This window comes from Trichechus manatus, unplaced genomic scaffold (assembly GCF_000243295.1).
Source record: "Trichechus manatus latirostris isolate Lorelei unplaced genomic scaffold, TriManLat1.0 scaffold00024, whole genome shotgun sequence".
NCBI classification, from domain to species: Eukaryota; Metazoa; Chordata; class Mammalia; order Sirenia; family Trichechidae; genus Trichechus; species Trichechus manatus.
The window spans coordinates 17,657,288-17,675,239 of record NW_004443960.1 but is presented as its reverse complement, the minus strand read 5'-3'; the positions used below and the strand labels follow the sequence as shown (position 1 = coordinate 17,675,239).

The 17,952-nt window shown below is 48.6% G+C and overlaps 1 protein-coding gene across 1 annotated transcript; it reads left to right on the top strand.

Annotated features, from left to right (window-relative positions):
* Positions 1 to 221: 221 nt before the first annotated feature.
* GPRC5B (G protein-coupled receptor class C group 5 member B) lies at positions 222 to 11,797 on the top strand. The gene is made up of 3 exons (XM_004373301.2): positions 222 to 1,233; positions 9,374 to 9,486; positions 10,850 to 11,797. Exons 1-3 carry the CDS (start codon positions 228 to 230, stop codon positions 10,892 to 10,894), a joined length of 1,164 nt encoding a protein of 387 aa, XP_004373358.1. The 5' UTR covers positions 222 to 227; the 3' UTR covers positions 10,895 to 11,797.
* The last annotated feature ends 6,155 nt before the right edge of the window (positions 11,798 to 17,952 follow it).

The following is a 17,952-nucleotide window of genomic DNA, read 5'->3' as shown; positions in this document are numbered from 1 at the left end:
TGCAGCTGGTGGGTTTAAACTGCTGACCTTTTGGTTAGCCGCCAAGCAGAGCACTTAACCACTGTGCCACCAGGGCTCCTCCATGTGGACTAGCAGGTTTGAAATGAGGTGGGTCTTCTAAAGAAGTCTGGAAGGTGGGAGACTCATAATGACTTTGGTCTTTCTCCCCTCTCCCTGTCTCCTCCTCCCGGTGGCTTTCTGGACCATTAGTGATATCGGAGAGAAAGATGAGAACCCACCACGCCCTTGCCTTCCTCCTGCTCTTCGTGATCACCTCCGGGGCCTCCGAAAACGCCAGCACGTCCCGGGGCTGTGGGCTGGACCTCCTCCCTCAGTACGTGTCCCTGTGTGACCTGGACACCATCTGGGGCATCGTGGTGGAGGCGGTGGCCGGGGCAGGCGCCCTGATCACGCTGCTGCTGATGCTCATCCTCCTGGTGCGGCTGCCATTCATCAAGGACAAGGAGAAGAGGGACCCCGTGGGCGTCCACTTCCTCTTCCTCCTGGGGACCCTGGGCCTCTTCGGGCTGACGTTCGCCTTCATCATCCGGCAGGACGAGACCATCTGCTCGGTGCGCCGCTTCCTCTGGGGCGTCCTCTTCGCGCTCTGCTTCTCCTGCCTGCTGAGCCAGGCATGGCGCGTGCGGAGCCTGGTGCGCCATGGCAAGAGCCCGTCGGGCTGGCAGCTGGTGGGCATGGCGCTGTGCCTGATGCTGGTGCAGGTCATCATCGCCATCGAGTGGCTCGTGCTGACGGTGCTGCGCAATGCGAAGCCGGCCTGCGCCTACGAGCCCATGGACTTCGTGATGGCCCTCATCTACGACATGGTGCTGCTCGTGGCCACCCTGGGACTGGCCCTCTGCACACTGTGCGGCAAGTTCAAGAAGTGGAAGCAGAACGGGGTCTGCATCCTGGTCACGGCCTTCCTCTCTGTGCTCACCTGGGTGGCCTGGATGACCATGTACCTGTTTGGCAACGCTGCACTGCAGCAGGGAGAGGCCTGGGGGGACCCCACCTTGGCCATTACCCTGGTGGCCAGCGGCTGGGTCTTTGTCATCTTCCACGCCATCCCTGAGGTCCACTGCGCCATCCTCCCAGCCCCGCAAGAGAATACACCCAACTACTTCGACACGTCACAGCCAAGGATGCGGGAGACGGCCTTCGAGGAGGATGTGCAGCTGCCGCGCACCTACATGGAAAACAAGGCCTTCTCGATGGATGAGCACAATGCAGGTAAAGTGGACGCCACCGCTGGGTTAGGCTCTGGGGCCCTCGTCCCAAAAGGGCTCTTCTTTCTCTCCAGTGGGGACACGTGGTCCCCAGGTACAGCCCTAAGCAGATCAGAGTCTACAAATAATGACCTCAAGATGAATTTTTATTTAGTTTTTTTTTTTCAATCAATTGCCAACTAATTTAATATAAAATTCCAGATTTCTGACTTCTTTTAAAAAGTCAGATATGGCAATGCTGGGCCAACATCACCAGGCAGCAATTGCCTGGAGGCCCTGCCTCTCACCCCTCACAGAGTTGTGGCTGCCCCTTTAGGTGGGAGTGTCCCTTCTGTTCATCACACTCCCCAACATTCCCTATTGCTCTCTGGCCCAGCCACTATAACATATTCACAGTCATTCCTTGGTTCTCTGAAAGTGTTCAAGTTTGCAATTTGTGTGCCAGATGGATGCAGGGGATCATGAGAGGCAATGCTCTTGTCTCTTTCCCCATCTTAATCACTGCAAATATAAGGATTTGGACCCTGGAGTCAGATGTCTGGGTTTAATCTTGGCTCTGCCCATTCCTAGATATGTAGCTGTAAGCAAATTACTTTACTTCTCTGAGCCTCAGTTTCCTCATCTATAAAACAGAATCTTCCTCATAAGGTTTGTGAGAAGTAATACAGTGAGTGTAAAGCTCCCGCAGTACCTGGTATATGGTATTTGAGTTTCGGTGTGGTTCCCTGAAAGTGGAGCCTGAGACAAGGGCTTGGATGCAGGTAGTTTACCTGGGAGGTGGTCCCCCTGCAGGGGAGAGGGCAGGGAGAATGAGGCCGGGGAGGCAGAAGTGCCAGAGCAGTGCATTAATGAGCTGGGAACCACCGCGGGCAGCTGGGGCTCAGTCCTGCCAGGACCCCTCTGAGGACTCATGTGAAATTAGTCTCAGCATTGACCCTCGGAAGGACAGGGGGCTGGGGCATTTATCCACCAACTCCTAGCTCCCACTGTCATTAACGTCCCCCATAATTCTGGTGAATGGTCTGGACAACTACCCTTGGCTTTGAGGTGGACACTGTGTGGGTACACAGGACTGTCCGCTGCTGCAGGAAGATTCTAGATGAGCCGAAGGGATATAAGCACCCAAAGCACCTGTGATAGGCGATTACAAAGTATCTCTTAGAATCATTACTAAAGAGTATAGATTAGCTTCCCGGTACTGGAGCTAAATAAAAGTGCCTTTTCTCTGTCACCTGAAGGTTTACCAGGGACTACAATAATAGTAATTATTATCAGGAGTACTATAAAACCAAAACCAAACCATTGCCTTGGAGCTGATTCTGACTCATGGCAACCCTATGTGTTACAGAGTAGAACAGAGCTCCATAGGGTTTTCTTGGCTGTGATCTTTACAAAAGCAGATTGCCAGGCCTTTCTTCCGTGGTGCCACTGGGTGGGTTTGAACCAGTAGTCTTTAGGGTAGTAGTCCAACACAACCCATCTGCATCACCCAGGGACCTTTCAGGAGTAGTGTGTTGTTACTGTGTGCTGTTGAGTTGATTCCAACTCCTAGCGACCCTGTAGGACAGAGTAGAACTGCCCCATAGGGTTTCCAAGGCTATGATCTTCACAGAAGCAGACTGCTACATCTTTCTCCTGTGGAGTGGCTAGTGGGTTCGAATCACTGACCTTTTGGTTGTCAGCTGAGCATTTAACCACTGTGCCACCAGAGCTCCTAGGAGTAGTATTAAAAATAAAACCAAACCCATTGCCATCAAGTTGATTCTGACTCATAGCGACTCTATAGGACAGAGTAGAACTGTCCCATAGGATTTCCAAAGAGCAGCTTGTGGATTCAAACTGCTGACCTTTAAGTTAGCAGCTGAGCTCTTAACCCCTGCACCCCCAGGGTCCCCATTTATTGAGCACTGTGTGGCAGGCACTGTTTTAAGGGCTTAACCTGCATTGTCTCATTAGTCCTCACAGCCACTTGATAGCAGGGACCATTATTACCCCAATTTTATAGATGAATAAATGGAGGCTCTAAGACATTAAATCAATTGCCTGAGGACATACAGCTAGGAGGTGGCCCATTCCACATTGTCATGATTCTTTGTTTAGCGACGTTCACCCAGGTGCCTGTTGCGTGATCAGTGCTCAGTAATTAGTCATAATATGAAGTCAACCCCATTGGCTTGAATGCCCAGACCTGGAGTGCAGCAGCCTGCCTCCTGCAGGTGGTGGGGAGAATGTTGAGCCATCAGCTCCTCCAGGCCACCACATCCCTCCTTCCCACCTGGAGGAACCTGGCTTCCTCGGCACCCTGCCTCCTGGCCAGACCCAGAATCCCAGTGGCTCCACCCCTGGATAGGGCCAGGGCTTCTAGGGTAGCCTTTTCCAGAGCTGCTTCCTTCTTAGCAGAAAGCCGCAGGCCAGCAAGCCCGTGTTTGGCGGGAGATTTGGTGGGGGTGTCAACATCAGCCCAGCTGATCCCCGGGAGCCCAAGGGCCCTGCAGAGGTTGTGCAGGGCGGAGACCAGGAGTCCAGCCAGTCCCTGGGGTCCTGGTGGAGCTGCCTCTTCCCCAGCTCTGGAGCGGGATCCTTTAATCTGAGACCTGCAGATTCCTCTTGGGCCTCAAAGGTTCCGGGAACTCCTGAAATAAGGTGTTGTACATTTGTGTTTTCCCGGGGAGCTGGCCTATCACTTGGTCAGGTTTTTAAACCATCTGTGACCCCACAAAGATTAAGCAGTGTTGTTGAAGCCTGATAATCTGACTTCCTTGGCAGTGAAGCTGGGTGGGGTGCCAGACTACCCAATATTAGGCTCCGAAGTCAAGGAGAGCGTCTCTACTGAGTGTTGACCATTGGCCAGGGACCACTCTGAGCCTTTTAGGTGGCCGATCTCATTAAATTCCTACAATAACCCGACCAGGTAGGTTTAGGCACATGGAGCCCTGGTAGCACAGTGGTTAAGAGCTCAGCTGCTAACCAAAAGGTGAGCAGTTCAAATCCACCAGGCGCTCCTTGGAAACCCTATGGGGGCAGTTCTACTCTGTCCTATAGGGTTGCTATGAGTCAGAATCAACTTGATGGCAATGGATTTGGTTTTTGGTTTATTATCTCCGTATTACAGAAAGGAAACTGAGGCACAGAGAGGCTAAGTGACTTGTCCAGGAGGGAGAGCCAAGTTCTGAACCCCAGTGGGCTGGCTCCAGAGCCCGCAGGCTTGACCACTCTGCCACGGAATTACCTTCCTCATCTTACAGCACTTCCTGTCCACCGTCTCATCCAGGTGTCGGGACAGCTCTGGGCCTCCACAGATGGAGGTCGTTAGACCCAGCAGACAGAGCAAGGACACTGAGGCCCTGGATGTCAGGCACCCTGTTCATACTCATGCTACAAGTACACAGAGGCCAGGGAGGGAAGAGTTGCTTTTCAGAATCCCATTACATCCATCCTGTCTCTGTCTCGGAGCAACGTAACCAATATTTATGTGTTCACATAAGACCCAGGAATTAAAGGGATTTGGGACCCCAGGTTGATACAGCAGCATCGAGGCTGGCAAAAGGGAGTGATAGGGGCTGGAAGAGCTGGGAGGGGCCTGCACCCCCATTTGTTTCACACTCGGACACATTCCAAAGCCAAGTTGGTTATTTTTCCACCCTCTTCTTCCTTTTCCAAAACAAAAATAGTGTTATTTTTCCTTTCTGATGATAAAGGATCAATGATAATCAGGTAGAATGTTCAAGCAAGTAAAAATAATGAAAATGGCCCCAAATGCCATTGTCCAGAGGCAGCTACCGCTAAGGGTTTGCTCCAGTCTTCCCAGACATCTCTCAGTGTGCGCACATACACCTAAATGACGATACCAATACAGTGCTCTTAACCTTGGCTGCACATTAGAATCACCTGGGCAGCTGAACTTGCCAATGCCTGCCTGCCTGCCTGCCTCTGGTTTCCGAAGTCTGACTTTGGGCCTAGGCATTTTTTTAAGCTCTCCATATGATCCTAAAATGAGGCCAGGTGGAAAGCACTGGTCTAAGTGGCGTTCTGCAGTATGCTTGCTTAAATCAACATTAACCACAGAGACCTTTCCCCGTCCATGACTGCAGGGCTGCACTTTCCTTTTAATGATGTGCAGTTTTCATAATTTCTTTCTCTGATCTTCAGTTGACGAGTTGTTGTGAAGTGCCATCGAGTTGATGCCGACTCATGGCGACCCCATGTGACAGAGTAGAACTGCTCCGTAGGGTTTTCTTGGCTGTAATCTTCACAGGAGCAGATTGCCAGGTCTTTCTCCTGCAGAGCCACTAGGTATTCTGCTTACTTCTGGCTTTCCACTATTATAAACAAGGAGCCCGGTGGCAGAGTGGTTAAATGCTTGACTGCTAACCGAAAGGTTGGCGGTTCGAACCTACCCAGCAACTCTGTGAGAGAAAAACCTGGTGATCTGCTTCTGTAAAGATTATAGCCTAGAAAACCCTACGGGGCAGTTCCATTCTGTCACATGGGGTCACTCTGAGGCAGAATCGACTCAAGGGCACCCAACAACAACAAACAGCAATTATAAACAACTCTGCAATGAATGTTCTTGTCCGTTAATTTTTGTGCACTTAATTATCTCCTTGCAAAAAATTTGTAGGCATAGGTCAGAGTCTGCACTTTAAATCTTGGAACATGCTGCCAGACTGTCCCCCCAGAAAGATAAACTAATTTACCATGCCCCCTTAAAGAACTGCATCAGAGCCCTATTTCCCAACCTCTTCACCAACCTTGGAGCTCCACTGCTAACTGAAAGGTTGGAGGTTCAAGTCCACCCAGAGGTACCTTGGAAGAAAGGCCTGGCAATCTTGTGGAAAACCAGCCATTGAAAACCCCATGGAGCACAGTTCTACTCTGACACACATGGGGTCTCCATGAGTTGGGGTCAACTCAGTGGCAGTTGGTTTACTGGTCCTCAACTTTGGGTGTTGTCAGACCTTTTTTTTTTTTTCAATAGCCCTGTTTTGGGTCCTCCCAAGTGTATCTCTATTTTTCCACTTGTGGAAATAAAAAAGAGCAGAATCACTCCAGAACCAAAATTCACATGCGACCAGGCAGGGTGGGCCTCAGGCAAGGCCAGCTGCCTCAGAAAGCTCACACGGAGGGTCTAGATCGGCGTCCTGGCTAGGACTGCCTTTATCCTAGACACCCTAACTTTGCTGGCTGGGGAACCTCCGGGCAGGCTGCCTTGCCACGGTGAGAACAGCTGTTGGCATCTTTGGTGCTGACCTCAGCAAGCTTGTATTTTAGGGAAGCAGGCCCCAAGAAGGGCTGTACCCTGGAGCTCTTGCATCTCAGAATAGTCAGTGCCCAGGAGCTATGGTTGGCCTTGTTTCTCTTGCGTTTTAACCTTCCTGCCAGCTTCTCGGGCTCTGTCCCCTTGAGAGTAGCCCAGTGTCCTCATGAGAGGGAAAGGGCATTCCCTGGGCTGACCTGTGGCTCTGCCAAGGCTCAGCAGCCTCCGCTCCCATATTTCCTTCCCCCAAGTGAGACCCTACAGGGATATGGGACTTCACCAGCCTACTGCTTATTACTAAGCATTAACAAGGCATGAGGTATGTGATAAAAGATTAAAATACACCAAGGGATGTAGCACCTCGGATCACATCTTGGAAAGTGTTAACAAGGCGCACTAAATGTTCACCTTTCAAAGGAGCACGAGAGAAAAGTGTTCTTTCCTTCTGTTAGGATTTGGGCTCTAAGATCTCATTGGGGCCAAGGGCTGTTTAAACACTGGCCCTCTGCTTCCTGGAGGAAGGCTCTGAGTTAGTGTCTGGGGCAGGGCCAACCTGGCCAGAGAGGAGAATTCTGGCATTTGACCTGTGAACTTTGATTCCTGTGGGGACACCTTTAGAGTGAGCTCTGTTCAGCTTTTCAGAGCTGACACAGGTCAGGGTAGCGTGTACTCAGTCAGTCTGGCTTCTTGAAGTTGCAAGTAATATAAAATCCAATTTAAATTGTCTCAAACAAAAAAAGGAATGTATTGAGGTATGGGTTTCAGGAATGGTTCGATCCAGGAGGCTCAAATAATGACAGTCTATCTCTTGACTCTGTTAGCATCACAGCAACCCACAGCTCCAAGCTTGCATTGAGTCCCAATAGAAGAGAGGTCCAGTTCCCAGGATACTTGAGAAAAAATCCCAGGGCTACCTCTGATTGGACCTGATTGCCCTTCCCTGAGGCAATCAGTGTGGCCAGAAAGATGTGATGTCCTCATTGGCCAGGACTAAATGATTGGCCAGGAAGGCTGGCAGTTTTAGCCAAAGTTCAGGGGCCTAGAACTGGGGGTGTTCACCAGAAAAGAGCTGCAAATAGCCACTACAGAGAGGGACACTCTGGATGGGCTCTCCACAGGTGGGCAGGAGAACCAGCATTTGTCTCTCTGAAGAGAAAGTGTTTGGAAGGAGATTCTCCCACCCTAGCAGGCCAGGCCTGTCTTAAGCAGGTCTAGGCTAGGAGTTGAGGAATCAGAGTCCATGGATTGTCTGCAGCCTAGTGCTGCTCCCCAGCTCACCTTCTCTGCTTCCCAAGAAGGGCATCTCCTTGCTCAGCACAGTGTATAATGAGCTGCTTGAAGACCCGGAGATGCTAAGGCATAAAAGGTTTCCATAAGTATGCCTTAGAACATGCGTTCCCCATCCCACCCCAGTTTCTCTGGTCCGGCCCTACCAGTTGCCGTTTGAGTCAATTGCGACTCGTGGCGACTCCACGTGTGTCAGAGTAGAACTGTGTTCTATAGAGTTTTTTGTTGTTGTTGTTTTTAAATAATATTTTATTGTTTTCGGTGAAGGTTTGCAGAGCAGTTTAGGTTCCCATTCAACAAGTCTATAGGGTTTCCAATGGCTGATTTTTTGGACGTAAATCACCAGGCCTTTCTTCCAAGGTGCCTCTGGGGGGACTCAAACCTCCAACTTTTTATTTAGCAGCTGAGCATGTTAACCATTTGCTTCACCCAGGAACTCTGAGCTGTCCCTGATGTCACTTAAACTCAGGTTCCTTCTAAGTAACTAAGTATGATGGTTAAGAGCACACATTCTCTGCCTGGGTTCAAAGGCTGGTTCTGACACAAGCTGTGTGACCTTGGGCAAGTTACTTCACCTCTCTGTACCCCATGTAAAATGGGAGTAATAAAAGTAACCTATCATGTTATGAAAATTCAGTGAATTACTGTATGTATAGTATTGTTTACAGTGCCTGGCCCCTGGATGGTACTCTATGAAAGTTACCTAGAGCATCAGGGATTATGGTCCCTGCCCCAGGTAATCTGTAACAAAAACTCAAACTCTCTTGCTTCTTTTTAGCCAGAAAAGTGACGCCCTTCAGGGAAGACTTTTAAGCGAGGCTTTTCTCAGCAAAGCAAGACGAGTGCCTTATTGAGAATGAAAATGGTGACGATGCCATCTCACAGCTGAGTCAGGCTTATGTTTTGATTTGGCTTTTCTTTATGAAAAAGGAAATTTAAATCCCTAAAAGTACAGAAAATGAGAAACTGCTGTGTAGCCACCGCCCAGAGATAAAACTTGCTAACATATTTTGCCAACTTTGCTTCATGCAGATCTCCCTTTTATTCTTGTTTAGAGAAAAACCTACACGTGTGGGGGAGTCCCTCTGTCCCTGCCCCACCACTTTGCGACAAGCACGACCCTCTCTTGCCCGATGCCCCTGTTCTTCCAGTTTCCCACCTCTGTGTGTCTCCAGAAACAGCGAGGGTATGGTGTTGCACTTTACTAGGATGTCGTCTGTACCTGAGGAGGTCTTTTGTCACAGGAGGCCTTCTGAGGGATGCTGCGGCACGTCCTTATCACCTGTGGCTACAGGGCCTGCGTGGGGAACAGAGCCGGGGGTGGCAGTTCAGCCCTGGGCCTCCTTCCCTCCAGAGCAGCCAGATCCCTGAACTCCACAAACTTCCCAGCCCCACCGAGAGCCCAAGAACAAAGCCCCTTTGTGACTTTTGTTTTGAATCAGGCTTGTGACAAAGGGGAGGAGCGAGTTGTGGGGTGGGGTGGGGTGGGGGAGGGGGGTGTGACTGGAGAGTAGCATTGATGCAGGGGAAGAAAACAGAGGAGAAAAATTGTGTCTCTTTTTTGGTGTTGTGTTGCCGCCCCTCCCTGTCCCTCCCTCAGCTCTCCGAACGGCGGGATTTCGCAATGGCAGCTTAGGAAAGAGACCCAGCGCTCCGTTCAGAAGCAACGTGTATCAGCCAACCGAGATGGCCGTTGTGCTCAATGGCGGGACTGTAAGTATCAAGATGTGATGTTTTGGCAGGAAGCCTAAGAGTGTACAGTGTTGGGGAGCAGCTTCGTTGGGGACAGACTGCTCTAGGAGGCTGCGATGTGGCCTGCAAGACGGCGGCTCCAGTCAACACCCCTTGCAGCTAGAATGCATGCCACGCTTACATATTTCTTCTTTCCCTCTCCGCCCCCTTTCTGCACACACGTTAAAATCCACCTCTACTTAGCTAACCACGCGGAGATTCGTTGCAGAGAGCCTGTATTTCTTGAGAGGCTCTTGCAGCCAGTGTGAATTATTTGGCTTTCACTATACATCGCCCCCACCCTCACCCTGGGAGGTGACTTTCAGGAAAAGCCCAGAATTAGGAAGCCCTGGCAGATTTTGCTGACATCCTGTCTTATTTAGGCCCCCTTTCCTGTACCCCCCGCATCTGTGTGCCCAGCTGGGTACTGAGCTCTCCACCCCTCTCCATCCCCACTCCCTAAGAGATGTCTTAAGAAATTGAAGCCATTGCCATTTCTCTAGCAGGAACACACACCAAAAAAAAAAGAGTGGTTTACTATCTGATGCCAAACAGACCTTCAGCACAATCATCATCGTTTCTGTTTCGCCTCCGTGGAATTACATAATTTTGTTCCTCCAACAATCCAAAAATGCACTCATTCCCACGTTTACTTTCCAAACATAGCTACATGCTTTCAGGCACGACGCATGAGCCAGTTTACATGTGTAAACTGGGTTTCCATTCTTTCTCTCATGTGCCAAATCCATAACACAACCTGAGCATTTTCTTTTGATGTAAGTTAGGGATGGTCTTGGAGCTCTAGAGGGAAATCCTGATTTATTTGGAAACTAAGGTTTTCAGGGCCCTTTGAACACTAGACATTGATTTGGAAAGGGCTAACAGACGAACAGACTCACAGATTTGCATTCTTAAGACCTCTCGCCATCCACGGGGCTGGTTTATCGTCAGGTGCCAAGAAAAGCTGAGCCCCTGACTCACAAGCATTTGGCCTGGGTGTTATCATAAATATGGCTAGGAAACTGCCCACCAATCACTCCTAAGCCCTCCCGGTCCCTTTCAGGACCCTGTGCCTGAAAGCACCAGGGACTTAGAAAAAGAAGTGAGTTTCTGGGTCAGGAAACTTATATTCATTAGGGGTGGAGGATTCTAGAAAAAGGGAAATGGCCTCACGAAAACAAGAGCAGCATCACACACAATGGCTCTGGCTTTCTTGGGGGATAATTCAGCCTGCCTAGGTAAAAGCAAATTAACTTATCTCTGCCACATTGTTAACGCGTTGGTTTCTATGTTGACTTTGCCAAGCACAGAGTTCTTATTCTTAGTGTGTTATCCTTGTTTCCAGATCCCAACTGCTCCGCCAAGTTACACTGGAAGACACCTCTGGTGAAAGACTTTTAAGTTCCAGAGAATAAGAATCTCTCTTACCGATTTTATTCCCTGGCCATGTCTTTCTTGAGGGAGAAATCAGTAACAGTAGCTGCATAAGGCCGCCTCACAGCCAGGAGATTTGGAAATCCTAGCTAAGGGGATTTCGTGTAAATGTGAACACTGCTGAACCGAAAAGCTAACACCGACTGCCCTCCCCCCACCTGCCACACACACAAATATGTAATACCAAACCAACCTCAGTCCCTGCAAACTAAAGCAAAGCTAATTGCAAATAGTAATAGGCTCACTTGAAAACGTGGCTGGGAAGATGATTTCATCCTCTGGGGGTTGAACAGAACCAAATTCGCAGCCGGTGGGCTGGGCTGGTATTGGTAGAATGTCGGGGTCCCCTATCCCCCTCAGCAAGTGCTCCATCCACGAGGCCTCCCGGAGATGACCCTTTCATTGAGTGCTGATGGGGGCTTTCCCACCAGCTTGCCTGTGGTTTGCACATTTCAGAGGAGTCAGGAGCAGATAAGGAAGGTGTGGGTGTGAGTCCAAGACCAGGCCCAACTGAATCATGGGGTAAGCTTTACAACCCGTGCTGGTGGAAGGACCCGGGCATGTGCCAAAGAAGAGAAGGTTATCTGGGCGTTTCACGTGACCGTCACCTTTAGCAAATGGTGGCCAACCACAGTTCCTTCAATGGGCCTCTTCCCTAGCGCCTATGGCAAGAAAGCGAGCCCCGCCCCTCCCTGGTAGAGCTGCAGAAATATTCTGGCGTGGAGCAGCAGATTGAAGATGGCTCCATGTCATCATTTCTTCTCTTGATCATGTCTCCCGCTTCCTGCACTTACTGGTGCTTCTCCAGGCCCTTTCCCAATTTTATTTCCATGTTCATTTCAAAAGCTCCAATGGGGCCACCAGCTTGAAGACCCCCGGGGAGGCAGGATGTCCGTGGTGGGCATTCCCAGGGTGCCTGTCGGAGGCCTGCCATGCAGTGAGTTCTTGGGCCTTCCCGTGGATGGATGAGGTGGACGTTCCAGGGTGGAGAGGATCGCTCAGGGCTTTCTTGCTGCTTTTGGAGGGTGTGGGGGACATTTCTCTCTTGTTTTTCTGCAGTTTCCATGAAAATGGTTCTCAAAGCCCATTGTTTCTGTCATGGTTTCCATCTGTCCTGAGCAAATCATTCCTTTGTTATGTGACATTTCCAACATCTCGGCCATTAAAAGCCCCCATGTTCTCTGCACTGTTTGGCCAGCATAATCGTTAGTGAGGAGTTAAAGCAAAGGGTTTTAACCTGACGGCATGGAATGTAAATGAGGGTGGGTCCTTTTGCATCTGCTGGAATAACTATATTGCTTTTTTTCTATAAAACAACCCATAAGCCTTTAACCTTTAAAGAAAATGAAAAAGGTTAGTGTTTGGGGGGGGGAATGACCTCTTCATAAGCCAATATGTCTGAGCTGAGTATGTTTTAATAAACCTTCTGATTTTTCTCGAGGCCTAGTCTCTGCTGTGTCCCCTCCCCTGCTTCCCACTCCCATCCTCACAGGGCACTGGGGAAACTGAGGCCAACCTGGCCATCCCCACTGTGGCCCTCCTGCCAGTGTTCCTCCCAGCTACTGCATTTCCTTGTATGCCCACGCATGGTGAAGAGAAAGCATGGCCCCAGAATGCCACCCCGACCTGACTTCCAGAAGCACCACCGCCCCTGCCCAGAGCATGTGCTTGCTTCTAGAAAATCAGACTTCAGTCCTCTGGGCAGAGCGACATCGGGTGGATTGAAAACTTGCAGTAGTGGGGAAGGGGTGGGAGGGCAAGATGCTAGGACCTGGGCTGGGGGTGGAGGGCAGGGGTGGCTGCATGCAGACCCAGTATTTTGAAAAGTAAGAGATCTCCGGACACCTCGGTCCAATCCAGTGCAAAACAACAGCCTTCCACATTCTCGTGCCAGGAAATGGTTGCTCACCCCCGCTCCCTGGAGTCCTTTGGAGCTCTATGATCCCGCCAGTGACTTGGTCTACAAGCCTCCCCCTTGCAGAGAGAGCCGTTCACATGATCGCGTTCTCTCTCAGTTCTTTGTTTCCAAATGTACAAGGTGAGCACGGCCTAAGTGGCGACAAGTGGGAAGTAACCTTTCACCACCATAAAAGTGGAGCCATCTTTAAGCCGCAGGAAACTCACTTAATGAGACCCCCTTTTTTCCCCCGTTTTAACCTCTGGTATGTTATTACACTTCTGGGTGTTGTTTTCTGTTCATCTTAAGGCCGAGAGTGAGCTCAGTAGCCTCACAGTTGGGCCAGAGGCAGGGCATGATGGGAGAAGGGAGAGAACTTATTTTTCTAGTGATTTCACCTGATGAGTACAAAGAGCCATCTTTGCCAAAAGACTGTGGCTGCCAGCTGCCCCCGCGGAGCAGAGTTTCAATACAGAATTAAATGGCACCTCTGTTCAAGATATGTTTATGTAAACAAGACTTGTTTGGGGAAAATGATTGGAAGGAGAGCATCTGTGATCAAAATACCTAGTTGTAAGCACAACTCTTTCTGTGTCTGCTTATTAAAATCACGTTGGGACTGTAACAGCCACTCTGTACCCCCTTTTCATGGAGAACTGTAATTCCATCCTGGATTTCTCCACTGGAGATGGACGGCCAGGTGGGGAGTGAGGGAATCAGTCCTGAGAACTTACAAACTGGAAAAGTTCTATGTGTCTCAAGTGTCTCTAGGTTTTAAGATCCGGTGGTTGAAAGCTGGAGGTCCAGTGCTTTCATCACAGACTCCGGCAGGGCTGCTTGAACAAGGGTGAAATTGGCATGGTCTTCAGTCAACAGCTTCTTGGTTGGCCAAGGCTGAGCTGAATGACTCAGGCTGAACCCCACTGAAAGGAAGCATTGTGGGTTTTATAATCCAATGATGCGATGATTATACCAGCTTACAGGAGTTCTCAGCAGGTGCTTTTTATTAATTGATAAAGAGCTAAGGCTCGTTTTTGATAGATAATATATATTTATTAAATGTATTAATGTGTGTTTTATAATGTTTCTCCTGCCCTGGCTGACTGTCGCATACGTATAAAAAAAAGTTAAAGAAATTTCAAGACAATCAATCAATGTGTACCATAAATGACTATATATAAATATCACAAATTTAAAAGGTTGTAAAGCTTAGGCAGATAGGTTTTATTTTCAAAATGCTGTTCTTAACACACAAATAAAGGCTTTACTATTTACTTAAGATGTGTGGTAGCTTGTCAAAACAACCCAACACAACTACTACTAGGCTTTTGAATCTGCCCTGAGGCCGAGTCTGGCATTTTGAACAGGAGAATTCTGGTTAACAGCAAACCACAGAACAAACGAGGGCAATAAGTTAACTTTACCCATAAAATGAGGAACTTTCTATAATATTATGGGGCCTAGACAACAAAGATCCTCTTTCTGTTACTGTTGTCTGGGCTTAAATGTTGGGCTTGCAGTGAAAGTTAAGAGCCTGTCTACTTTGGAAATAATCACAGGCAATGATGTCTTTTTTTAATGAAAATAGTAGTCACCAGGTAAACTGAAAACCCAGTTTAGAGATCTAGGAGTTTAATTGCAAAGGCAGCTGGGAAACTGATAACAAGAGCACTTCAGTGTTCCTTGGAACTAGATTTCATTGTACATTCTAGTGGTGGTTGGTGTAGAAGGAGCCTCCAGAAGCACTAAGGAAATAACTGGAAGAATGAAATTTTTGGATTTTTTGCAGAAAGTTAAGACTTTGATACTTTCTTCTGATAAACTATTTACACTAAAGCACGTTTGCAATGAATCCTCCCTATCTGTGGAAAAGATTCCGCTTCCTCGTGTACCAGGTCTTATTGTTAAAGAAATCACGACGGAGGAACCATAATTTGGACATTTTACTTGCACGGGGTACTTGGACCTCAGACTGGAAAAGACATCAGCAGTGGTTAAGGTGGTAAAATCTTAGCGGAAGCCACCTCATCATCCTCCATTTTGCATTTCACTGCAAAGAAATGAGAGCAGAAAGTCAGGATTGACTTAAGGTTTTATTACATATCTAGATAGACTTGTCTTTTGGAAATGAGAAACGTGATGTATCGAGGAGACCAGTTATGCCAAGCACATACTGTGGTTCTGGCGCTGTGGATCCACCAGAGAAGAACACGGGGCCACTGTCCTCTAGGGCAACACCTGAAATTTCAAAGCCACTTCAAGTCACGCTCATGTCCTTTCTTAATTCAGTTCAGAAAAAGGTCAAAAGTGTGCTTTGCATGTTGGAGGGGGGGACTGAAGGGAGGAAGTTTTACTAAAAGATGATGACAGATTCCAGGCTCTCAACTCAAGCCAACCTGTCACCACTCACCCTGCTCTCCACCCCCCACCCAAAATTAAAAACTTGCTGTGTCAGTGGGGTCAGTGACAGTGTCAGAGAGAATCTTTCCTAGTCTGTCACGGTTTGGGTAAGAATGTGATCCAGCTGATTTCCTGAGTCTGCCAAACAGGAAAGTTCACGGAACACAGAATATGGTGCTGTTTGTGAGAGAGATTAATCCCAAATAGATAAAAGGCCCTCCCAAATAAATCTGAGAACTCCAGTCCTTTGTGTGTGTGTGTGTGTTGGGGCGGGTGCGGGGGGGCCTGATGTGTTAATGCCTGAAAGGTTATTCTGTGCAAGGTCACGGGTTCTGATTATTTCTGGAGAGCATTGTTCGAGTGGAGGGGATGTTTAGGGTTGTTAACCGTGCAGCAACAGAGCACTCAGTCAAGCCTGTCTCCTGACCTCTCAGTGACTAGTGACCCACGCTAGCCAGACCCAGCACAGGGGGGAGGCAGGCATCTACACCATCACTTACAATACAGTTACAGTGAAACCTGTGAGAACCGGAACTCAATGGGACTGCCTTGCTTTTCCAGGTCTCACAAGTTCTCTGCCTTTGACAGGGTGCAGTCTTACCACTTGTCGATTGCTCGTTTTAGTGGAAGATACTTGAGTTTTGCTTCTCTGTCAGGTTTCGGCTTTCACAGGTTTGACTATATCCTGCTGCAAATGGGCTGAATGTGTCCAGCAGCATAGGCGAGCCCAGCAGTCTTCAAACTGTGGGTACTTCCGCCACTGGGGGTCCACACAGACTTTCCCAGGGGTTGTGGTCATGGATCATTCCAGGAAAACCGACTTCCCGGTCTTCATCTTCCACACGTGTACTTGGAGTTGCAGGGTTTACACCTCCCTTCCTACCCTCCTTTCACAGTATAAAGCCAGGCTCACCTCTCCCCATCCTGGCGATGCCCAGTGTATAAAAAGTCCCAGGTGCCAAAGAAGGATATTGGTTGAAAGGAGGCCCCTAGAGCCTCTTCTGCTTCTTATGTGAATAACTATCAGATTATAATAGTACTTATTTGGTTTTTTGACCGGTCTTTGAGAAGTCAAACCAGTACAAATATTTTTAACACTTGGAGCCTGTGGTCACAGGAAATTTTTCAAAAAATGTTTTCAGTGAAAATTGTTTGTCCCATGTACAGCAGAACCTGTGTAAGGCGGAATCCTTGTGAGAACTGTCAGAGAAGGAAAACTCAAATATCTTCCTCTAAAACAAGTGGTAGAAAAGTGGTAAGACTTCCCCGTCAAAGGCCGAAAACCTGCGAGACCCGGAAAAACGAGGCAGTCCTGTTGCGTTCTGGCTCTCACAGGTTTCACTGTATACAGAAACTCTCCAGACCCTATACGTATGGAGACCCTAATTATGACGGCAATTAGCGATCCTTCACAAATGACGATGCACCACACCTTGCTGAGTGTTCTCACAATATCCCGCTGATGCTAGTAAATGTTGAACAGCCGATAGGCGGGGTGGGGGTGGGGGTGTCCTCATTTGTAGCATTTGCCAGTTTCCATAGCAGATTTCAAGCTACCAGCCTGACGACAGGACACGGAGCTGGGAAGAGGTGTGTACACTTCGACGGAGCCAGCTCCAGCACACCGTTAGGTACATACGTGAACCTGTGAGCATCAGGCTTAACCTGACAGCTCCAAGTGCGGGTGGGGAGAGATCCCTGGGTGGCGCAAATGGTTTGCACTCGACTACTAAACCTAAAGGTTGGCAGTTTGAACCTACCCAGCGGTGCTGCAGAAGAAAGGCCTGGCGATGTGCTTCCATAAAGATGACCACCGAGAAAACCCACGGAGCTCTGTTCTACTCTGTTGGCACTGGAGGCGAAGCCTGGCTGGCTGTATTGTAACAAGCCCTCAAGGTGATTCTTTTTTTTTAAACGGTATTATATTGTGTTTTCGGTGAAAGTCTACACAGCAAATTAGGTTCCCATTTAACAATTTTTATACAAATTGTTCTGTACCATTGGTTACAATTTTCACAATGTGTCAGCGTTCTCATTTCCATTCTGTTTGTTCTGCTTCCATTCATCTAGCTTCCCTTCCCCACCTTGCCTTCTCATCTTTGCTTTTGGGTAAATATTTACCTTTTGGTCTCATATAGTTGATTGTTTAGGGAAGCACATTACTCACATGTGATACTGTTTATTTTATAAGCCAATCTTATTATCTGGCTGAAAAGTGACCTCTAGAAGTAGCTTCAGTTCCAAGTTCAAAGGATATCTTAAAGCAATAATCTCGGGGGTTCCTCTAGTCTCTATCAGTCCAGTAGGTCTGGCCTTTTTTAGGAATTTGAATTTTCTTCTACATTTTTCTCCCATTCTAAACAGGGCCTTCTATTGTATCCCTGGTCAGAATGGTCTGTAGTGGTAGCCAAGCACCATCTCGTTCTTCTGGTCTTAGGTTAGAAGAGGCCGTGGTTCATGTGGGCTCTTAGTCCTGTGGACTAGTTTCTTCTTTGAGCCTTTGATTTCCTTCATCCTCTTTTGCTCCGTATGAGATGGCCTCCAGGTGATTCTGCTGCATGCTAGCTAAAGGTTGAGACCCACTGACCACTGGTTCTCTACCCTGGCTGCATGCAAGAATCACCTGGTAAGCTTTGGCACTTACTGGTGCTTGGATCCCGCCCCAGAAATTCTGACGTCATTGGTCTAGGGCCTGGACATCAGCATTTATTTAAAGC

Bases quoted from the DNA above. Each gene is read 5' to 3' on its own strand.
- GPRC5B (XM_004373301.2), top strand. From the start codon at position 228: ATGAGAACCCACCACGCCCTTGCCTTCCTCCTGCTCTTCGTGATCACC. The intron at 1,234-9,373 runs GTAAAGTGGACG...TCCCTCCCTCAG, and splicing joins GATGGATGAGCACAATGCAG to CTCTCCGAACGGCGGGATTT. The intron at 9,487-10,849 runs GTAAGTATCAAG...CCTTGTTTCCAG, and splicing joins TTGTGCTCAATGGCGGGACT to ATCCCAACTGCTCCGCCAAG.